Genomic DNA, 25,014 nt, shown 5'->3' on the forward strand with positions numbered 1-25,014 from the left:
TCCATGTTAGATAATATAAACCAATTTTTGCAATCAGAGAATTGGAAGGGTTAAATGCAGTTTATATACTCCATGATAATGTTCAGAAACCTTCATTTCTGCCAGGATCTGTTGTGTCTGGGAAATCAAAACTTCTTTTATCTTTCTTAGAAAATAAAATTATGCTTTCTGTGGGTTCACATGGGGCACGGACACTCATTCATTAGTGCTATAATATCTCAGCCAGAGGCGAGGAGCTCACCGTATGAGATGCAGGGTTTCTGTAGATAAAGCAGGAACTGCAAATTTACTGTCCTACAGGAATATCTCATACTATGTAAACTGCCTTTTCCAGGTATTGCCTATTTAGTCTCACCAGCAAACCAGCTAAGAATTGTGGCTTGTGGCTATTTTTATTGCTTGGTCTCTGCATGTTGTCATGACACTGTCAACCTCAATACAGAATAGCCATATGTCAGCATCATCCACAGCAAAGCAATCTGGGCATCCACATCTCATCAGACTGTTTGAAAACTGTTGCAAAGGAAAAGCAGAAATTGAAGTCTAACATGGAGCAACAGTCTCCAGCATCAATACTGTTGCCACAAAATTAACTCACAAAACTTCCTTCTCAGATCAGCATTTCAGTTCAGAAGACATATGTGTGCATGTAAGACTTGCAGACAATATTTGTATGGCCATGACTTGTATTACACAATTTTTCAGGATATACATCAATAGGAATAACCAAACTGAATTCTTGTTTCTTAGAGCAACAGAATATCCATCTCAGTGATGAACTTTCTCCATAACTTGTGACTTTTATGTTTCAGAAGAATACCCATTATGGCAGTGCTTTGCCAATACCTCCAAGAACTCTTCTGTAGTAGAGGAGTTGCAGGAATTGAACTACATTACACTTCCTCCACATTTCTGGTCTGAATCAGGGTAATGGAAGACCTTGGATTTTACCAATGTGTGAATGAAGATGTCTATCTCAGCAGTTAAAACAATTACTCTCTTTTGGCTGACCTTAACAAGTTTCTGCTAAGTCTACATGAAATCACATCTCTGCTTAAGGCCCCAGTCTGTGATGTACACAGCCCAGAGTTTTAAAGGACAGTGTCTGGCTTGTATTAACCTGCTTATATGCTTTGTGACCTACAATTTATATTTACTCATCAGTCTACAACTTTAACCACAGGGACTGTTAATTCAGGCAGTGAAAAGTCCTAACGTATCAGTATGGAACCTGTATTGTAGGGGAAAAGAAATAGGTTTACTAGCAAAACATTTTTGGTCATATAATCCACTGGAAAAAAAGGCATATTCTATTCCAAAATCTTGATAGTACTGTAAGACTTAAACAGTATGTGCACATCTTTTTTTTTTTTTTTTTTTTAATGGGACAGAGCTGTGAGATTTACATAACCTTTTCTTTCAGTCATTAAGGCTCAGATGCCCACTCTGAAAGGAAAGGTACCAAGTACAGGGAAAGCCAAACATTTACAGTAACTTACATCAATTGATGGCTCAATTGCAGAATTGCTCTCTTTCTTATAAGCACTGATTGTTTTGCTTGTTCCCTGCTTTTTTCATAGACCATTGAGTCTATGAAAAGTCAAATTAAAACATGAACAGTTGCAGTGCTGGCTCAATGAAGGAGAGGTAAAATTTTTGAAATTTTGCAACCAACATTCCAACTTCTCCCCTCATATTTCCTTATTTGGAATTCTCTTTTGTATTCCTCAAAATAACAAACTACTGAAGTTATGTTTTCCCTGAACACAATTCCCTCTAATCTTTCTGTTCTTGAATTTTCTCTTACCTGGCCATCCGTCTTCTTCTGCAATATGACCCACTGACTCACCTGCTCATTTGATCTTTGTTATGCCTCCACTTCAAACAGTTTTTCCCCTGTGTTAAAAAGTGTTATTCCTTCCAAGAAAAAGGGAAATGCTTTCCCGTCTTACCCGAACCCTTTTGACAATTTGCATAAATGACCTCCTTTAATGATCTGTTTTATCAAACTCTCATTTTTATTTTCAGGATAATTTTCTGCTGGAATATTTAAGTAGGCCTAGCTAAATTATGAATGTCAACATGTACTCTGGAAGCAATTGCCTATTTAGCCAAACCAAACTGTGTTCTAAAACAGGAGACTTTCAGGTTGCACTCACAATTGCATCTGTGTTATTTTTAGAAAAGGGAGAGGTTTTATTCTTAGTTATATAACTGAGATGCATAGGAAAAGTTTATATGTCAGAGGTGAAATTTATATTTCAGAGGTGAAATTTAAAGACACTAAAAGATCTTCTGTAGGTAGCTAAAAAAAATCACTTCAAATATATTTTAAATCACTGTATAGTTTCTCCTGGTGTCATAATGAAATGATGATGAGAAAAAAATTATATCTCTAAAACATGAATAATTTGCAGCATTGTTAGAGTGCTAAGTTTGTAAAGCGAGCACACTTGGTGCTTTCTTTGCTCTCATCACTGCTGTCCTGATTTTTTTCCTTCATCTTCAGCTATCCATTTTCTAGTCAGCAGGTACAGTGAATTTGAGGTTTAAAGAATTCTTTTTCTCCTTTATGTCTTGTCTCTTTCATGACACAGGGTAAAACATCTTTCTGTACAATTGTGCACATCAGTCTCCCTCTCCAAACAAATACGTGCTAAAAATCTGACATTGAGAGGTTGAGGTTTACCATACTGTAAAAAACTAAATTTTCACATGTTACAGAATAAATACAAGTGCAGCCTTGTGATACATAGCTATTCAAATTTAATCCTGGCACCTTACAATTACCTCAAACAGAATAAGCTCTTCCATCTCTGTGTAATTTTCAGAACAAATCCTAGGAGAAAGAAAGTTCTGTGTTAGGAGGGAAAGACTTACTTTTTGGCTAGTCAAGTCATGAAAAGAGGAACGGAATATGTTGGTACTTCAAAAGAATATTTATGATCTGTCATTCATTTTACCAAACACTGCTTTAGACTATTTCAGAGCAGTTTTTAGATTCATTACCATCCCATAGCCTGGGAAATTTACTGTTGATGATTATTGTCTGTTGCTCTTGCTTCTCATTCTAGGGGTAAAATCAACTTTGCCCATGTGGAGTACAAACTTGTACATACTGCCCAATGCATAGCAGCTCATATGGGTGAAAGTTAATAATTTATATATCCACCTAGGCATGAATATGGCAAGCTGTGACACAGTTATGGTGTATTAGGGAGCATTCTTTAAAGCAAAACAAACTTCTGTGTTTTACTTGCTAATCTGGACACTGGTTTTCCAGACACAGTCTGGAAAATCTGTTTGATATTCACGGCTGTCAAGTAAAATACTGTTACCTGACTTTGCCTTTAGGAGCTCAATGCAATATCAGCATGAAGGCAGAAAAAAATAAAAGAATGAATGAAACACATAAGATTAAACTGACCCTGCTGAGCCAGAAACTATGTACAAGAAAAGGAAAGAAAAAGTAATCTGTCAAAAAAGGATGGAACAGATTTTAAACAGAGAGCAAAGCAGTTTTAAAATAAGTGCTAATGGTAGACTCCAAGGTCAGATAATACTTTCGTTCTGCTTCCCCCCAGCACCTCTCCAGCCTCCTCCCACCTTGCCTTCTAGCCTGCTGCTCTTCTTTACTCCATCTTCTTGGTTTTTACTTGCTTTCTACCTGCCCTGTCTGAAAATTAGGTTTCTGCCCTGCTGGACTGTAATTATTGCTGGCAACTATCACAGTGTGCTGTAATCCTGCTTGCAAAGGCTCAGTTTTGGCTCAGTGATTTCCTGCCACATTTTCCTAGGCAGAATGAGGATGCAGTTAGTTTATTTTCCTTGAAATTAATCCTGTTCACATTAAGATACTTCAGTAAAATCTTCAGTATGGTAGAACCTTCCCAGCTTTTTGTCACTGTGTTTGTTTGCTTGTAGTTTGTTGGTTTGTGGTCTGTTGATTTGTTGTTTGTGGAGGGAGACTTAGTGGGGGGCAGGGGAGCATGTGTCTCTTCCTTATTTTAAGGGCTAACTTCTTGCATTTTACTTAGGCATGTTGTGTGGAGGGAAATGAGAGGTAGCTTGTTATAGCAAAAGTTTGACTGTCAGGTTCCAAGCACCTCCACCTGGATGGAGTCCAGCTGCCCCAACTTTGAAAGTATCTGCTACTGTATTTTGCAAGGAGATCACTATGGGCACACCAAAAGAATTCAAGACATTTAGCAAGAATGCAGTTGCCTCTGGGGTCGGCTGTCTGTCTCTGCCCCCAGACACGCTTAGGATGGTTCTTGCACGCTGGGCTTCAAAGGATGAGACTGGACGCTAGGTTTTTTCGGTCTTCAGTTTGTTTATTATCTCTTATCTAAAAAGTCCTTTTCCCTGCCCGAAGGATCTGACCAGCATGGCAGCCAAAGGCACTCTGCCCACCCCTAAGGCGGCCGCATCTTTTATAACAAAAACTACGTATATCATATTTACCTTTTGTCCCCAATACCTATCATCTTCGTCACCAAGTACACCCTCATCCCAGACCAATCCACAAGTGCCAACACCACCCCAGAAGATGGAAGACAGGAAGAAGAAGAAAAAGCCTGGTGGCACACCCTGATTCCTCCATCTTGTCTCTACCACCCCCGTGTACCGAAACCCCAAAATTTGTAATTCACCCTATAATAATATCTTCCCTTCACTATTTACACCTGAGTGGTTCTCGCATGTTCCATTTCCTCATACATCGGTGGCACATCTCTAGATGGATCAAAATCAAGCCACCAAGTGCTTTTGGCAACATTCCAGGACTCCCGAGCCCCCCAAGGGTTCTCTCGGTAGCTCTGGACATCAGGAGTGATGTGCTGAGCTCCCACAGTTGCCTATCAACAGCTTTGCAGATTTTTTGGGAAACCTCTACTGATGAATCCTTTGCCTGTTTCACATATCTTTCTGAAGATCTATTTCTTCAGTGCAGTGCAATAAAATTTTGTGTTTGTAAGGAATGGTAAACCCAGCTTCTGCTGTATTTGCAAAGAAGAAAAGAAAAATACTTTATCTCAAAAAAATGTTTTCTGTTGGAAATCACAGTTACTCACTGACATGACTCAGAAAACGACCTGAAAAAGCTGTTTCAAGCCTATAAATACTGTGAACTCTGAGGAAAGAAAGGAGGAAATAGGAAAAAGACCATCCCCAAATTACCCAGTGGGGTGGCAGAGGAACAGAAAAAATGTTATTTGAAAATAAGTGAGTTTAACACCAACAATTGCTGTTAAAGCTACACAGAGGTAGTAATGTGGGCCCAAATCCCCGTGGGGAAAAAAAAAAGAGATTTTGGGATTTCTTTTCTTCTTTGGATGGTAGTTGCTTTTTGGCTCAAAACAAATAGTGGGGTGGGGTAAGTGGTAGTTCTACTCTCTAACACATTTTCATTTTGTTCCTATGAAAAATAGGAAACATTTTCATAGACACAATGTAAAACAGAACAGCACAGACAAAATTTCTTTTTAAACTAATCTTCCTTCTTTCAAAACAATACAGAAGAATGCCTAGTGGTAGTTTGGCTAAAACTGCAACTCTTACCCACTTATTTCTTTTTGGTACATGAGCAAGTCCTTAGCATATATTACTTTTAAATACAGGCTTCTTGGAATTTATTACTTTGTAATGAAATGTCCTGGATTCCATGTGCACACCTTACTAGTTTGTTCTTCCTTCTCTATTTTTTTCTTCTAAAGTTGTCCAGGGGGTACAACTCAACAACAGGCTTAAAGGCTCTGCAGTATGTAGGTGCTCTTAGGCACCTTCTCTTCACTGAAAGAGGAAAGGCTTTTTCTTTTCTTAGCAATGAGTTATTAAATGGTTTTCTAAGACTAATTTTCTGTTATTTTTGCATCTACCAAGATGGAAGACACTCATCCAGAAAGAGGTAGCTGAGAATAGAGCTTGGGACCCAGATATTTTCCTTTAGTGCAGCATGTTTTCTAGTGCAGTATCATCTGTATCCCATTTTAACAGGGTTCAGCCAATGTCCTCAGTGTGTTCATTATCAGTTCTCTGCAGAGATTCACCCACCAATGTGCTTGTAAGTTGCACTGGCAGGTTGTGACATACATTAATGACTCTTGGAGTTGACCACATTGGAAATATAAAATTCTTACCTGTTACCTCAGGGGAAATAAAACACCAGAACAAGAGGTCTCCAGCAAAACAGATAGGTTTTTTAAAACCTAAAGATATTGGACATTTCTAAGTGTAAATTCCGCATAACTACTTTAGGAAGTGTCTGCATTTCCTCTTGCCTCTGACTACAGAAATTAAAGGTTGATATATGTATTTTAAACATTCCATGCTTGCAGAAAAATGTCTTTTACCAATCCATCAATATCTGGTAGCAGGTAAATAATCTCTCAGTGTCAAGGAATAACAGTGAGAGGCATCTATGCTGAAGGAGAGGTGGATGCCACCCAGCCAGCTGCAATGGATGGATAGATCAAACAGCCCTGTGTCTGCAGATATCTATAGTGTAAAGTGATGGATATGTTCTCAGATTTTCTGCTGTGTTCTGCTTTTCAGCCCAGGCTCCAGCCAGACTGTTTATTTGGGGGTGGTTCTGTGATCTCACTGACAGCCTCACACGATAGCGTTGCCTTCAGTTACTCCTCCTTACTGAGTATCTGCCTGGACAAAAGCTCAGTTGCCTTAAACAGGAGGAATGCCTCTGCACAGAGAGCCAGCAGCTATGGATAGTGGCAGTAAATCTAAACCATAAGAAGAGGCTGGACATATTTGTTTACTGCCTCTGTGAATGCAGAAAATACAGAAGTCCACAGTGCCAGCTGAGTTTTTGAGGTCCTAAACTGAGACCATTTTGAAATTAAATTAGCTTTTGGTTGAGAGCCAGCTGAACATGAGCCAGCAGTTTGCCTAGGTGGCCAATAAGGCCAGTGGCATCCTGGCTTATATCAGCAACAGTGTGGCCAGCAGGACCAGGGCAGTGACCATCGCCCTGTGCTCAGCCTGAGGTGAGAGTCACTCCCTGAGTCCTCACCTTGAGTCCTATGTTTGGTTTTGGGTCAGAAGTTATATTAGGGGAGGTTCAGTTCAGATATTAGAAGAAGGTTCTTCAGTGAGAGAGTGTTTGGGCACTGGAACAGGTTCCGCAGGGAAGTGGTCTCAGTACTAAATCTGACAGAGCTCAAGGAGCATTTGGACAATACCCTCAGTGACTCTTGTGGTATCTGTGCAGGGCCAGGAGATGATCTTTGTGGATCCCTTCCAATTCAGGATATTCCAATTCAGGTTATTGTGGTAATGTGGGGTGCTGAGTCATGTCCAGACAAGAGCAGTAGAGCTGGGGAAGGGCCAGGAGGACAAATCTGACCAGGATCAGCTGGGGGAGCTGAAGGTATTTAGCCTGGAGCAAAGGAGTCTTATCACTCTCTAGAGCTGCCTAGAAGGTGATTGCAGTGATGCAGGGATCAGTTTCTTCTCCCAGGTAAGAGGTGGGAGACACAGGGTTGGATTGGATATAAGGAAACAAATCTTCACTGAAAGGCTTGTCAAGCATTGGACCAGGCTGTCCAGGGAAGTGGTTGAGTCACCATTACTGAAGGTATTTAAAAGATAAGTTGATGTGGCACATGGTTTAGCGGTGGACTTGGCAGTGCTGTGTTAATAGTTTAACTGGATGATCTTAGACATCTTTTCCAAACTAAAAAATCCTATGATGATGTGATTGTATGAAGTATCGTATTTTTCCTTGGTTCTGTCTGAAATTCAAGTTCAGTATCAGACATGACCTCAAAATTATAATTTTAGTATGAGTCTGAGCAATCTTTCAATTTCCATCTTTTTTTCCCCAATTATTTGTCTTCTTTATTTTACTACTTGAATTATGCTAGGCCTTTTAAAAAATAATAAGGCAATAGTTGATGTGGAAGGACAACCTTTTTCTTCTACTGTAACTAATTTACATTTCCATTTTTCCATATTTCCATTTTATTTTTATTTTTAATACAGCAACACTTCATTCTTCTGATGAGTTTATTTTTCTGATGCATGCAGAGAAGAGGGTTGAAAAAGAAATTGGAAGTTTAAAGTTATATGTGGTCCAGTGTTGGAAAAGTACTTTCTTTAATTTTCCTGTGGTGATAAGCTGTTCAGCGCTTGCAATTTATATGATTACTTTTTATTAAGCTGGGAGTTCACTGATCATGTGTTTAGATTGAGATGTTGCTTGTTCCTCCTCCAAATTCTGTTGTCCATTATATTCAGTCCCCAATGTGCAGGCTGCCTCTCCTGATGTCTAAAGAAACAGAAGGATATTTTGCCATTTTGTGCTACCTCCAAGTTAGTCATCTGTGGAAGGGATGAACATCATGACCATGTAGAACATAGGGTCTGATCTCATTAGCTCACATACTGATTTAGTTTTCATATGAGACATACATAGAAATGTGTATTTCTATTCACATTGCCTGTGGGCAGATTGCCTGCATTGCAAGGAAAGCTTCATTGCCAATCATCATGGAAATAGAAAAAAAAAAAATGGAAAATTACAATGAAACATTTCTTTACAAGAATGTGATCAAATCTGGAACAGGCTCCTAGAGAGGTGATTGATGTTCCATGCTTGTCAGTGTTTAAGAGGCATTTGGACAATGCCCTTAGCACTGTGCTTTAACTTTTGGCCAGCCTTCATCAGGCAGTTGGACAAGATCATTGTTGAGGGTCCCTTCCAACTGAAATAATCTATTCTGTTACAATTCTATTCCTATTCCAATTCTATTCTATTCTATTCCATTCTGAAGTTGAGTTGTGGGGATAGACATCAAGTAGTTTGCCAGAAACTTCAGTATATTCCAGAGAGAGGGAGAGAGAGAGAGAAATCACTTCATCAAAGTATCATTTATGCTTTGTATTGAGAGCACTGTGAAGGATCAAATCAAGTCTAACTTGGAAACAGTGTACTTTAGCTGGGGAGGTTGCCTAACATAAGACGTGTCTTACATCACCTAACTCAATTGACTGCTTGAGCTAAGCCAGTTTCCTATTCCTTTATCCAGTTTGCTTTTTAGCCTCCAAGATGCTGTTATAGTGATTCCAAAGCCTCTGAAACCCCTGGAGCTCTTGGATCAAATGAAGGTAGAATAGGTGCTAAAGGAGGGCTGCACTGGATTTCCTGGGAGAAACACTCTACAGCACTTTTCAGCTGTCAGACTGGAGCTTATCACTGAAGTTTTGCCATGTCTTTCAGACCTTGTATCTCTCATCCTTCTGTGATGGTAGACAGTTCTTGGTGCCCTGATGTTTGCTCAATATCAGATGCTGCTGCAGTTCAATGTTGCATGAGTAGGAATCTAGGAACATGGAAACAACAGATGTTGCTCAATATAAATGTAAAAAATGCTTATGTAATTCCTAATTAAAGGTGTCACTTATTCTAAAAAAAAAAAAAAAAAAAAAAAAAGAGACAACAAGTGTTTAGGTCAAAATGATGGCATGGTTTTCATGAATAAAGGAAAGGCACAAGTAAAAAGCTGCAATCTATGTTGCTTGATAAGAAGCAGAGATTCAAAAAAAACTATTGCTATGGCAACAAAAGGAGCAAGGGGATTTACACTTCTGTATGTCTCAGTGAAGTCTTAACCAAGAGTGACTCTGTCCAGAAAGAACAGCTGCACATTCATTCTTGTAATTTATTAAATGCGCATCTCACCTCCCTGCCTCAGAGCCTATAACTTAGAGTGATAGGTCATTGACCATACATGGCTGAAGGTGTTCCTGGACCTGTTAGAAGCACAATTCTTAGATTATTTATCCAAGGCTCTCCTATACAGAATCTCAAGGTTGAATAGGTTTCCAATATCACTTGAAAATATTTATTCTATTCCATATGCCATCAATTAGGTCCACACTCTTAATATACCTAAATCTTTCTTGTAATCTGTTGAGAACATTAAGTCTAATGTCACTCTAATACAGGAATATTCCTTCATCCCTAGTTTCATCCTGTGTCTCTGAATGCCTTTTTTCCATATGAAGATTAATACAATTTCTATCTTACCAAATTATATGTTGTAAAATATATCGTATGTTATTCCTATTTAATAAACTTATCATAAAGCAAATAAAGTAAGATTATCTCATAGACATCAGGACATTTTAAGATTCAAGTCACACTGCCCTAATTTGTTGGGTTTTTTTTTAATTATCCTTGCCTCAATAATGGTATTGTCTATTAATGTTGCAGATCACAGTTTTTCGAATGGGATCAGAAGGACACCAGGATATTGATTTAGCTATCCTGACAGCCCTACTAAAAGGTAACTGAGTTGAGTGAGTCTATATCAATCCATTTTGTGTCTCTCTTGTCCTGAAACCTGCATTTATTGACATATCTATCAAGATGATAAATCTATACTGGGAAACTGAAGTATGCTTCTTGCTCTAACTGCTTTATACAAATCCAGCTCTTTCTTTAATGTTTAAACAGCTATTGTTTTTCCTTTCTGAATTTTTGTTCTCCACAATCACTGATGTGTCACAAGAAATATCAGTGGTGACTCCCTACACTAGTCATTTGAGAAGCTCAGTATTTACGAGAAGACAGCCAAAGAACTCCTCAGATTTAGATTACCTTGGTAGCTAGAATATCCATATAGATAAAGCTGGCTCTATTGTCAAAGTAAGATGTTATCTGTAGTCATCCCTAGGAAAGCCTGGAAGTAGTGTGAGGCTCCTTTCAGCCTCCACTTCTAGAGTTAAGAACGAAGTTATTGGGATGGTTGGGTTTTTAATCTTAAACTTGGCTGGTTGTTACATTTTTCTAAGCCATTACATGTTACATTTCTGGTCTTAAAATGTTGACTTGAAATAGATTTGCTGTTGCTACAGTTCATGATAAACCCTGGTCTATATCAATTAATAAATTAATTCAAAACAAGAATCAAGAATTTCACCCATCCCAAATTTCTCCTTTTTGTCCCTTGGAAATAATAAAATTGCAGGTTTCATTTTTGTCTTAATGTAACTGAATCCTTCATTATCCTCAGTGTGAAGATATTCTCTTCACATTTGTTCTTAAGACAATCCCTGAAAGTACTGCTCTTTTTTTTTATAAATAAGCCAAAGAAGATCTTAGAGTTGTGATTCGGCTTTTTCTAAATGTGTTTTCAAGATCTGTATACCAGCATAGATCCCTGGAGTCTTCTGAAAACTGACTCTTGGAAGCTGAAGAAAATAAGTCACCTGTCAGTGAGGGATTGTTTTCTATTTGAAATGTTCTTTTGCAGTATTTACATGAGCAATTGTTTTAGTGGTTGTAGTCTCAGGATACGAGCAGTCCTCCCTGGTCTGGAATATCCATTTTTCAAGTACTTAATTGATGCTGTTGACCCCTTAGTAAAATAAAGCTTCCTTTCCTCTTCATGTCATAAGAAACTTTCATTAGCTCAGGAGGTGCCTGGATTTGTGTATTTCAACATCTCCTTTCATGCTTGTTTGAGAACCTTGATTTGAAAATCTTCTGATGGCAGCAGCATTTGTTTCTTGCTCAAGAAAGAGCCAGAGGAACTAAGACTTACACCTCATCTTCCCTGCTCCTCAGGACTTTCTGATTATGAAGGTATTCAATGAAGATCAGATTCATCAGGTGCCTCTGGATCATATAAGCCTCCTGATCACAAGGTGTTTAATCAATATGTGCAAAAATGAGATCTGTTGTCTCAGCCAAGTCGGTTGTCCTTATTCACACCATGTCTTTGTACAAGTGTTCTGGCCCACCGGGAAAGAAATACTGATTTTATGAAAATATAACTCACTAGCCTGATGAATACTTGGGTTTTTCATCAAAGTCTAGGGTAGCAATGCTGAACCACTTGTCTGTTGCTGTTTAATAAGTGACTTCTTTATAATAGGTAAAATAAATAGAAATTATTTTTTCATGCTGTTGGAATTTTCATGGCACTGAAATTTTCATGGCATTGGAGTTTCCACGGAATTGAAAACTTACTTCCTACAGTTTATTGTCTCTAAAATTAAAGAAAAATAATAATTGTAATAAGTAAATTAAGAGATTTGAAGACTGAGTCTGAGTTATCTTGACATTCATAAATTTAAATTTAAAAATTCATCTCTTCCTGCTCTCAAGTACTGTGTAAAAAAGAGGAGCAGAGCAATGTATGAAACTGGTCAGTGATTACCAGTAACTTTTTTTCAGTCTTCTTGATGAGGAATTTTTATTTGTGCAAGAGGAGCATATCAGCTAATGACCCATCTCACCCTTGCATTAGTGATTTGGCCGCAGAGGAGTGGGACAAGGGTTTGGAAACACAAAGTATCGCTTCCTATTTGCAGTGTAAGATTTGTGATCAGCTAATCTCTTTTTAAACCCACACCAGACACACTGCCAATTCAGGAGCTGTCCTGGACAGCATATTCCACAAGCCCCAAACCCAGCACCACATATTATTTCTTTGTTTTCACAAGTCTCTTGTTTAATCTTATCAGCAAGATCGATCTTTCTTGGAAGTGATCTTCAATAAACTACAGAATGGCATCCAAACTGGTTATCAATTTACATTGCATGGATGTCACAACAGCATATGGTTTGCAAATTCTTTTTTTTTTTTTTAATGTTGAGAGACACAAATGTGAGAAGAAAGTTTCCAAAAGCATGAGTTTATAGCGGGCAAGTTTATCAATACAGTTTAACTGCTTATGCTCTCTTAATCTGAGCAGTTGGAACTCACACCATAATGGATGTTGTCCTTTTGCAGCTGCTAGCAAAGCAGAAGGCATATGACAGGGAAGTTAAAGACACCATATGGAGATGGTCTAAAAAAATACTTGTTTTGAAGTGGCTTCAAAGATCCTAGTTCACGAAGCTGTTGCAATGTCTGCAGCAGACTAGTGCCAGCCATGTTTCAGATGGTGCTCCAGAAGCCTCCCCAGTGCAACTGTGATCACTGGGAAAGAGAGAGGTGCTGTATAGTATGTGCATACAGTGATGCCACTGCCATGCACCTGCCAGGATAAATCATGTCAGGCTGCAGCAGCACTGAAGTTCTGCATACTTTCCAGCCTGTGAGTAAGTCATGATTCATGCTCACTCAATAGCCATCATGTAGTATCAGATGGTCAAGGGTAGTCTGCCAACCATGAAATCACAGACACAAAAAGGTTTCAGAGTTAGGTCAGCTATCTGGTTACTGCACTTGTAGCTGTTTTTGCTATCTGCTTTTATATTGTCAATCGGTTTCCTAATTGCCAGGATGATTCTGTAGCAAATGCTGTGGAAATGCAGCCTTTGCACTAAAGAGCTGCTGAAACAGGAGACAGCATTGGGCCTGCAGAGACACCGAGCAAAAAGTTAATTTGTTCTTTTATTTTCCCTAATCTAGTTCTTTTCTTTAGATGTTGATTCAAAGAGGACACTGACATGCTTAGGTGCACTGTGGAAATGGATATCCCACAACCAATTTTGTCTAGGTGGATGTTTCATGTCACTTCATCTTTCCAGATACCAGAGCACCAAGATCATAGGCTATTCCAGGAGAATCCTTTAGGGGTTTATGTTGGTCACAGTAAGCTTTAGCCAGTACATAAAAGCCTGTAGTAATAAGGATATAAAAGCTCTTCAGAAATCCTGCAAGTGCACAGTACTCATTGTCTGATGTGTGCCCTGGCTCCCCAAAGAGACAACATTGAGTTTATAGTCCCAGGCTGTATCATTTTCAATCCAAAATTTTGAGTAGACAATGTGACTTTTTACCAAAAGAGTCTATGCAAGCACTGCCGGATGGCAGCCTAAGAACATAAAATTAACATCTGCAGGAACTAACAGCTGTCCTAGCAATCTATTTATATCCAGTAGTATCTATAACAAGATAAAATACTGCCAAAACAATGCATTGCATCCCAACTGCAGCTTTTCTTCTAGGAGCAGATGAAAGGAAGGGTCATACTGCAGATGTTGTCATAGTCTCAAAACATTCTTTTGATGAACATATCTTACAATCAGCCAGACACCAGAATACTGAGTATTAGTCATATTACCCAAAACGTTATTTAATGCTATAAGTATGATATGGTAATTAAAATAATACAATGCAATAGGTTATTAACTCTATCTTTTTTATTTCCCAAATATCCTTTGGCTTTGATTTGGGCACATTACAGCGACACTCATGAGTGATAGGCATCCCCAGAGAGATCATATTTTGGATACTTCCTACTCAAGTCCATGACATGACATGACTCAAGTCCATGTTCTATGGCACTGAATGCAGTCAAGGAAACAACTGAAAAGTGACTGTGTCTTAAGAAGGCCATCTCATGTTTTTTCTGGAGAGTTTTTCTTATATGAGTGGAATCATTCATACTTCATAATCGTGGGTAGAATTCCACCTAAAATAGCCTGAATACTTACTTTTTGATGTGAGACAAAGGCCATAAGTTCTTTCCTAGAATAAAATCAATTAAAAGGCATCCACAGCCCACATGCTGCTCTGTACAAACATTTACGGCTTTGATTTTCTTTCTCCTCTTAAGTAACATCTGTGTTATCCATGTTCATCTGAAAACCCCTCAGGGAAGATGGGAAAGGGGAGAAGGAAGCATGGGGTTTCCAGCAAGAAACTGCCCTCTGGAAGCACCCATCCAACCAAATGCACCAGAGTCCCAGGATGCACATCCATAATCTACATCCTAGCTTATAGACTGCTTCAGACCTGGAGTACAGCATCCCCCTGAGAAGCCACACATTTCCTTCAACTGCCACACACCTGCAGTGCTCTGTGACTCAATGAAATCAAACATGACAGCAGCAAGCACTGAGAAGAGCATCAACTCTGGGACTGCACACGCACCAACAGGAAAACTTGGCCACTGCTGGCAGCCTTAAGCACAATGAAGGGAGGTGGGAAGGACACAGGCTGGACCATGGCTTGCCTTCCTCTCTGCTCAGTATTTGGAGCAATGAGCATGCTCAAAAAAAACAATTTTGGTGAATGGATGAGCAGGCACCCTCTCATGTCCCATGCCAGCTGTTCCTTCCTGTGATCAAAAGCACCAGAAGACCCTCTATTCGTCTGCCAGCTGAACCTCTTCTGAAGCATGAAAAGGGCCAGGACTGCTAGGGTCAGTTGACACAAACTGGAGAACGCTCCCTGCTGGGGCTCAGAGGTTATTTACCTAGAGCCTCAGTGATTTAGCTTGACTTCTGCCTCAAGTGGGGGCAGTGTAAACAGCCCACTTCCCTCCCCATTTGATCCACTCTCAATCCAAAATTATTTCTAACTAGATGAAACTTCTGGCTACCCATATCATAGGCTGTAGTAGGAAAATCAGGAACTGGAACTCCCTCATCATGTGTGTGAAAAGTTGTCAGGCTGTGGGATCACAATTACTGCTCCAAGTAATGTTCACGCATGTGCTTCCTCCGTGGCTCACCAAAAATCGTGACTGAGGACCTGCTAAAGCTCTCATTTCTCCTACAGGCACATGATTGGGAGGGAGGAGATCTGATGAGAACATCTCTTGTTTGCTTCAGAAGGGGGGAGAACATTATTTGCTCTCTGTGTTTAGCTTACACTATCATACTCACTGCAGGTTTTTTTTTTTTTCTGTTTTTATAAATAAATCTTGGGATGTTGAAATGTAGAGATGTTTTTGCCTTTCCCAAAGGTAAATATTTTCTGTTCTTGAATGCTGCATATTGCTTGTGTAAGAAACTCCAAAAGTTTCAGATGTTGTTGGCATCCCCCCGAGGTCTCTTGTGAGAGCTCTTGCCTGTGTTGCAGTACATAGCAATGAGAAGTTGTGTCTTATGCACAGGGGCGTTCCTGATACTTCTTAGCCACAGAAGTCACAGAAGTATTTTTGGGGTTTTTTTCCTTCTTCATTTGTTTCAATTATATTCTGTTCCTGCGCTGTCTACCTTTTTATCAGAGCTCATTTCTGCATGAATGTGATTTGGATGATTCACAATTCACCATCTCCCAAACAATTACTGTAGGTATTGACAAGTATTTGGCAATATCAGCAGTAAACTGACTTCAAAGTTGAGAATTATGAAATTAAACTCTGGGCTAAGCTCCACAAAATTTTTTATTAAGGTCTTCACATAGAATTTCAGCAGCCAGCTTTATGTTTTCATTGCCTCCAATTTCAGAGTCCACTTTCAACTGGAACAGTGTGTGAGCTTGAATAGTACTGAAATGGGGACACAGATACTTTGAAGTAATGAAAATCTTTTATTTATCCTCACTCTGTGATATCAGTATAAGAATTAATAAAGACAAAATAACAGTAGAGGTATGAGGTCTTTAAAAAATAAGCCCTTATACAACCACTGCAAGCAGATATGTAGTTAAAATTCAAAGGGCCCTTTATTTATTTGGTTGATCAGTTCATTCAGGCCAGTTCTCCCTTTGACATTGAAGCACAAATGCTGTTTTATTATTAAAAATCAGCTGAGAACTGTGAAATATTAAAAAAGCACAGCAGGACAGGAATGTCCCACAGTGTCCATTAAAACTGCAGGGAAAATCATACCCTCCCTTCCAAAAACAAACAGTTTCAAATCCATCTTATCATCAGCATAGTTTGTCATTTAATTTGGATATGTTATAGCTTGACACAAGCTTTATAGAATGCTTTGTTACATGGGTATTTCATATGGGAAGGGAAATTTGTCCCACCAAGATGCTTCAGTACAAATAGGGGAGAAACTCCTATGCTTCTTAACAAGCTGGAATGTGTAAGATGCCAAAAAATGCAGAACTACTGAAATCGGTAGTGTCTGTATGAGTTGAATCTGCTTGCAATTGCTAAAGGCATGTGTGTGTGTGTGTGTGTGTGTGTGTGTGTGTGTGTGTGTGTGTGTGTGAGCTCATGGGGGGGTGTGTGTGTGTGTGTGTGTGTGTGTGTGTGTGTGTGTGAGCTCATGTGATACCTGTGGGGGTGTGTGTATTCCTGCAGCGCCATCTGTATCCTGGCTTGTTCTCTTGCTTCCCATCCAGTAGGAGGGAAACCAAAAATTGCCTCTTCTGACATCACCTCTATCTGCTGTATTTTGAAGGGAAATATGAGGAAATATGTAATGTTTGTAAGAAATCTGAGAACTAGAGATGCAGATTTGAGAACGGATGCTATTTGTTTTTATTTTACAGGTGCAATGGAAGGTTTGGGTTTTTTCAATATGAGATCATTTGCAGAAATTGTATGGACGTCTGTGAGACTTTTCACAAAGAGGAGTTACCAGGGCATACAGAGGCTAATGTCTTGTTTCTGTTTTCTCCTGCTCTCCTCCCCGCACCCCTGTCTGTACACACAGGAGCTAACGCATCTGCTCCCGACCAGCTGAGCCTAGCACTAGCCTGGAACAGAGTAGACATCGCCCGCAGTCAGATCTTTATTTACGGGCAGCAGTGGCCGGTACAGTATATATATGTGTGAATATGTACACGACATCTTCTGTTGGAGACGCTTTGGACCCTACAGAGTATTAAATCCATACGGTGGGGGTTTTAGTGTGGTTTGAAATACACTGGGTCCTGCCGAACACACGGTTCCCACTCACAGTAGTTGAAGGCAGGCACCGTTTTAGGGAGGTTAAGGTGTTTTATTGTCCAAGGAAATGGTGACATCTAGCGATGCTTTAACAGTAGGACACGATGCCTTTGAAAAAACGGGAAGTACCCGATTTATGCTACCAAGCATGAATCTGCAAGCTGAGGAAAACAATTATACAGCCATGTTTTAGTACTAGGCTATAAATTCAAGGAAAGTCTTCAAGTCAAAGAAAAACCTCTTTTTTCTTTTCAAACAGCATGCCTTTATATGCAAACACTGAATTTGAGGTGGTGATTTGACACAAAAAATACACCATACAAGTGTTGGAGGTCAGGTAGACTACAGGAGCTGATCAGCAGTGTCACCACGAGTGGGCTGTGGCTCTAGAGCTCAGATGGTGTTAATTCAGCTCCCTCTGCTGCTCTGCATCGATTTCTCTGCTCTACATCTGCACCATCCCGTGCACATCCCGTGCTCCAGTTGTTCTCTGGCTAATACCATTCACGGGGAGCACCAGGGGCATGGATTCTCTTTAGGAGTGGGAGGACTGTAAATAGAGGAGTTATTGAATGCTGTGTCAGGCAGAGAAGAAAGTCAACTCCTAGATTGTGTTACACCTTTTACAGTGGCAGAAATCACACAGGGGAAAAAAAAAAAAAAAAAAAAAAAAGTCTCCATCTTTACCTGTATCTCCTTGAAGTCCAACTTATTCACCCAGGAGTTTCAACTGGACCATATTAGTCACTACTGTGACGCTTGTTTCATCACTGTCATTAAAATTTCACATGCTATCATTACATGAGCCTTTACAATTCCCCATGGAAAAATTATAACAATGGGAAAAGCTTCTGTTTAAGTATCCTTTCTTTAAATGTAGCTTTATACAGCTTGCTACGCCTAGAAGCTAGTAAAAGTTCCTTGCCTTTTCAATCATGGGGTGAACAGGACTATTTATTTTGTCTTTGATATTGGGCATAAGTAAGTGTCAAAACACAGGAGGGATTTTAATGGCATTGAACCGTCTTCATTGTTATCTCTTCATCACCACATCATAGCAAAAATTTGAATAAATTCTGCAAACTGCAATCATTTTGGGAGCTAAAAGCTGGAAGGATGAGATAATTTCTCATCCTTCTAATTCTGCCTGACCTCCAAGAGTTAAGAAGGAGAGATTTTGTGTAAGAAGACCTCTTGCATTTAGGCCTTCAAAGGAATGCAAATTATGAAGCCATTTCTGTTTCCTGGGTGTTCACATTTTCCTGAGGTTCCACACCACAAACAGAATAAAACTCTAGAAAAGACAGAATTAAAGTGATTTGGTGTGCACATAACAAGTACATCCAATACAAATAAAATGTTTGACAGGAAAAGAAATAATTATAATAATGACATGGTGAAGGTAGAGATGTGGTCTCCAATCAATTGGACTCCAGTTCCTTTGTCCTAAACAATTTTTCCTAGAGTATTTTAACTAGCACTCCTATATTCCTTTTTGAAATGTAGCCCTGAGTTAAAAAAAAATTGTTACAGATTAAAACCATGATTATCCCATTTCAAGCTTAGAAGAGGAACCCTCAAAATTTTGTCAGTCCCTCTGCTTCTGCTAGAGTGACTGAAACAGCTGGATGTAGCCTGCCAGGCCCAGGAACAGCTGCAATTAATCTTTTGCTTTGCAGGTGGGCTCCCTTGAGCAAGCAATGCTGGATGCACTGGTGTTGGATAGAGTGGATTTTGTGAAATTACTCATAGAAAATGGAGTAAGCATGCATCGTTTTCTCACCATCTCCCGGCTAGAGGAATTGTACAATACGGTAGGGCCAGCCTAAGGCAAATTTTCTGTCTCTATATTCACTGTTCTAGCTCCTACTTTTATTGTAATGGCATGATAATGATGATGATGATGCACCAGATAGTCAACACCTGCTGCAGAAATTTTTCATTAGTCCATATTGTCTCTCTTGCTTGTCTCTCATATAGGGTAACATGCTCTGCCTTGCCCATATAATCTGCTGTATGGATTTTGTAAAGACACAAAATAAGCCTCACACAGTGCCAACTAATTTCTTGTCATCGTAACTCCAACATGACAAACCAGAGATTTAGGCAGATGGTACTGGCTGGAAGACAGTAACTGGCAAGTTAGGACTGATACCGTGGTGCTATATGACTCCTGACAATATGGTTTCAGAAAAATCTTCCAATGTTTAATCAGTCTCTGTTACCATGAAGGGCTTCCCCATGCCCCACTGAGTTCCAAAAATCAGACTTTTGACTTTTAAAAAACTGTTTGCAAGTTTTTAATCCTTACAATTAGAGTGAATATAAAACTGCACAAATTAAGTCTGCTTCTGAATTCTCAGATGCAAAATATATTCCAGCATTCACAGTATTATTGCCTACTTAGGTAGTAGCTCAGAAAGTTCAAACTTCTTATGTGTAATAAAAAAAAAATCTTCAAGGCCTATCTTGTTCATAGAATTCCCAGTTTTGTGTGTTGCAGAAGGGCTGTGATATGGGCATATCTCTTTTCAAAAAGGTTTTTTCTCTGCCAGAACTTTTCAAAGGCTTTACTGGCATAAGCTGCTGCACTGGACTGTTGTCTGGAGGTGTATTACACTGATGGTGATGAGAAGTCAGTCTTGCAAAATATAAAATATGAAAAGGATTCATTAAATTTGGGCAAAATATGGAGGTACAGGTATATATACATACGCACACATATATATATATATATATATACACACACACACACTCATATATATATATATACACATACACACACACAAACACACACACACACACACACACACACATATATATATATATAGGGTCCCTATGTGCTGCCCTAGAGACAAACTCCCATCTGATCTTTGGTCAGCTTACATTTTGCCTATTGACTGCCATCTATGTATTAAGAACACAATGCCTATGAGCTTCCTATGTAGCAGGGATAAGCATGGTACTTCTCGTACAAAAGCCAGTTTTTACAGGGAATAAGTTTGACAGAAGTCTTCAGTTCTACAGCTAAAAGGACTTTCTGAACATATTTATTGCTATAGAACTTAGGGTACATTTTTTCATGCACGAATTCCAAAAGACCCAGGCTCTGAAATGCCTGAACTACCAATTATACCATATGACCAAATGCATCCATAGTAGCCTTAGCACCAAAAGAAAAAATTACATGACCAGTTAAAAATTACCATATTTCAGCATAATTAGGAATTACCTGTGAAGCTACAAACCAGTGAATATTACCCATCTGCTATGGAAAGTTTTGTAAAAATAGAATAAAGTATAGAACTACAGGAAAGGGAATCAATTTTGTTTCCACACAGAGTTTACCAAGCTTCTCTAGGAAAATGTTAAGCCTTAGAAATCTATTACTATTTCTGCAATCAGCATTCAGGAGAATAAGGATGTTGCACTTGGTCCCCTCTTGGTTTTTTTGCAAAACTTTGACAGTATTTAGAAATTTCAAAGGTTATTAAAGAAATGTAGCTGCCATGGTTTAGAAAATCAGGGACAATTTTGGTTTGACACCTACTTGAATGTTAAAAAACAGGGAAAAGGAATGCATGGTCCATTTTTACCACAAAAGGATATTATGATCAGGGTCTTGGAAAAGCCTGGAAGAACACAGCTGTTCAGCTTGTTCATGTAAGATCGGAAAAATGGTACCTACAGAGGAGACAAAAATATTTTCAGGTGTTTTAGAAAATCTGAAGCAGCATATGAAGAATCACAGGTAAGTCTCATCATGCTCAGAGATGGGGTTATGTATAATTAAGTGTTGGGAAGGGCAGAGCAATGCATATATGGAGACATTGACTCTACACATGGGTAGTGGTCTCATCCATATCAGCTACAACCAAGGAGACCTCTCATAAAGGGCTCTTAAAATATCGGCAACAGTCAAGAACAAAGCAGAAAATAAAGTAAGATGTAATAATAATAATAGTAGTAGTAGTAGTAGTTGTATAATCAAAATTGTGGGACTCCTCTTCGGAATATTTTTGCAATGACAATTGGAGTCAAAAGAAGATTGGAAAAATTCACAGGCTGTCCATTCTGCATTCATGTGCATGTGCATTCACAGACAGCCATTTCAGATGAGACAGCCTCAATGCAATGCCAGGCTCAGGGTGTCTCTGAGCCACGAGAGGTGGAACTGGAAGTCCTGAGTGCAAGAAGGCTAAGACTGAAGCAGTTGGTTTTGCTTCCACTCTTTCCCAGAGGCTGTGCTGTGCTCCTGTTTTTTTTAAGCCAGGAGCATAACCCAATTCACAGGACATCAGTTTTCATCCACTGTGGCAGTTCATAGGGTTTTCTTAAGGAAGAGTTTTCTACAAAAGAGGAAAACAGGTGAAATAATGGTCTTGTAATTGTTTGGGGTCTTTTCTAATTGATAACACTGTACAATTGAAGTGCTCTCAGCTGCCTGGTTTCTAAACAACCAAGGTGAGAAAGTTATCTCAACATTTATATTTTGTACAAACTATTTTGTTCTTCTTCATTTGTCCTTTGCAGAGACACGGACCATCCAACACTCTGCATCATCTAGTCAGGGACGTGAAAAAGGTAAGAGTCCAATAGACGGTAGGTTGAAAATAATGTTATTGGTTTTTTGTAGCTAGATACAGTCTCTGTTTTGCATGAGCTTTCAGTCAGAGCCTTCTCCTTCCTGCCAGTACAGAATGTCCTGATTGTGTGCTCCAGAAATGAACTTTTTGCATACAAAGCACAATTAGCAAGGGTTTTGGCTTGCTTTCTCTGTGGTTTTAGATGCTTGAGTAACAGTGTGTCTGCTGCCATAATTGTAGGCTCTCACATACTGCGTGGATTTATGCTGTTACTTGTATTTTTCCATACCTGCAACTGTTGTCAAAGCTACTTTCTGTGTTGCTAGTTTAATTCCAAGCCTGTAAAATAGCTGTTACCCTTGCGCTGGATCCTGGCTTTTTGAAACAGTTCCTCATTCTGTATTGTCTGGTACATTACAGCCATCTTCCTCAGCAGAAATATAAAAATGAGTAGTGCAAGTTCCCCCTGACCCTTATCATGTTAATTTCAAGAGTCTTGACTTATAACAATCTATTAGAAGAGCAGGACAGAAATACTGAAAGGTATAGTGGCAGGAAGGAGATACCAAATACCTTTACCAATGTGCTCAGGATTAAAGGAGTAACAGCGGCTGCAAGGAATAAAAATCCCTTATCCTTTAAATATATGGATCAAGTAAGGAGATTGAGTCTGCAAATGACCTCATCAGCTTGAGTATTCCCCCACAGCATGTGCAGATTACAACCTTGCACATTATGTAAGTCAGACCTCAAGGGTAGCACGCTTGAGAAAGGATATTTCTGTACATGGAACTAGATAGAAAATTTCAAGAGGAGAGAGTTTTTTTTCTGAGAGCACAGGTTTTAGTGGTTTTTTCTGACAGTGACGGAATTGAAGCCACCTAAGGGAGAAGACTAGTGTCACACAGCAACTGTTTATTAAGTAATTTTACAGAATAATCAGTAGCATGTTAGGAAGGTTCTAGTGGTATTCTTTGGTTGGTGTGTTAAATGGCATCATCATTGTCCATTTAGGTATAGTGTATTAAGTGACCTTTGAAAAGTGTGAAATGCCTACAAAAAGAAACTATGCACAAATCCCCTTGGACTGAGCAGAGTGAAGCTAGAATCTTTTTAGAATGGATACTGCTCTTGAAGCTGAAGTTTCCAGACTATTTTATTACTCAACATGCAGTTATTTATGTGCCTTTAAGAATTTGAAAGAAGCCTAATCTGTCCTCTACATTTTTTTCTAAATACCTTCTCTCCCCTAGAATCATCTTTCCAAGTTCTTCTTCAAAGACACAGCAAATTGTATGTTGAGTAACTAAATAATATTAATCTCTCTTTCCTGAGCCCCTAATTAAATATGTATTTTTAAAGAAACTCTTGAAAGAAAAGGCATCAAAGTAGTCAAAGATGATCTGTACTCATGGATGTATATGGATAGACAGTAAATAAACTTACAGTATATTTGATGGCACTATTTGTTCCATAGTGTCTTATAACTACTTTGTGATGGTTATCTTTCCATAAATTTATCTTTCTTTCCTCTGTCAATATCTCAAATCTTCAGTAATTCCAACTACATTGAATCAGTCTTATGAGCATAGATGTGAGTTTTGAAAACAGATAGCCTGGTGTTGCTCTTTAGCACCTTCCTGAAGAAAACTGGACCTCTGGGGCTCTATTTCTCATTTTGTCCAGGATGAGGAACAGCCAGGCTTCATAAGGAGAAGTGACATCTCACTAGACCTGACAACCGAGCAGATCCCTTACCGGTCAACCAAGCCATAAATCAGTCCACAGATCTGACAACAGTTTAAATGAAAACATCTCTTTGAAAAAAACTTCTTAATGGGCACATCACCATTTGACAGTTTTATGGCCCATCATGCATACAAGACAGACTACACTGCTGATGCTAGTTTTTTGAGTTCATGTATATTTGGAAGCCATACACCTAACCTCTCAGATTAAATTACAGCATCACAGAATATAAATACCAAAGTATGCAATAGACCACCTTGAGACAATACCTAATCAATTTGAAATACACTGTGCATTTATATGTACTTTTTCATTTTAAAACCTGCCCTATTTAAAAGGGTGTATGCTAAAAAAATTGCGTCTTGAATCACTGTGGATTCTCAGATAGAAAACAGATATTTAAAAAAAATAGAAGCAGTAATTTAATACTGTTGTACTATATAGCCGTATAAGTCAGTAGAAGAATGGTTTTTGGTTTGGTTAGGTTTGGTTTGGTTTGGTTTGGTTTGGTTTGGTTTGGTTTGGTTTGGTTTGGTTTGGTTTGGTTTGGTTGAAAAACAATCTTGCCTGCTTCATAAACGAAGTAGTGAGAGCAACAGAAGTCACATAACTACATTCCATTTGGCAGCCTATGGACACACGTGCACACACATGTGCACAGAAAACATATAATACAACAATATATTTTCCCTTTGGATTTCCAAATACTGCTGTGAAGACTGATAGCCTAGGCAGCAGTTTGTAAAGGCCTGGAGGTAAAATCTTAAAGAATTTACAGTAATCTAATAGTACATAAATTTTGCATGTATTGACAAGACAAATTATGTCATAATGACTCTGCTTCAGATCACCTTTCAGTCCTCTCAATTCCGTAGCTGCGCAGTGGGGCAAACCTGCCTGCAGTTTTGGCCTCATGGCCATTTTACCATCTCCTATCAAGGGTCCAGGATTTCGCATTTAAATCTGGCTTCCTTCCATAGAGAACACACAGCAATGTACCCAGGCTAAGCAGAAAGAATCAGACAGTGGCTGGACACCCTGCCAGCAACTGGAGTTTGCCATCTATGAATTTAAAAAATTAAAAATCCTTCCCTGCCTCAGCTAGCTGATGAAGATCAGTAGAAAT

General features: G+C 39.0%; 1 protein-coding gene across 1 annotated transcript in view; it reads left to right on the plus strand.

Moving 5' to 3' along the window:
* Positions 1 to 25,014, plus strand: part of TRPM3 (transient receptor potential cation channel subfamily M member 3) — a 381,850-nt gene that overhangs the window by 307,434 nt on the left and 49,402 nt on the right. Inside the window, exons 9-12 of the mRNA XM_059873453.1 lie at positions 10,232 to 10,304; positions 17,318 to 17,418; positions 19,233 to 19,367; positions 22,087 to 22,137. Of these exons, the coding sequence (XP_059729436.1) occupies positions 10,232 to 10,304; positions 17,318 to 17,418; positions 19,233 to 19,367; positions 22,087 to 22,137 (360 nt within the window). The remainder of the gene's footprint in view (positions 1 to 10,231; positions 10,305 to 17,317; positions 17,419 to 19,232; positions 19,368 to 22,086; positions 22,138 to 25,014) is intronic.

The sequence above is a fragment of the Haemorhous mexicanus genome, chromosome Z (genome assembly GCF_027477595.1).
Source record: "Haemorhous mexicanus isolate bHaeMex1 chromosome Z, bHaeMex1.pri, whole genome shotgun sequence".
NCBI lineage: Eukaryota > Metazoa > Chordata > Aves > Passeriformes > Fringillidae > Haemorhous > Haemorhous mexicanus.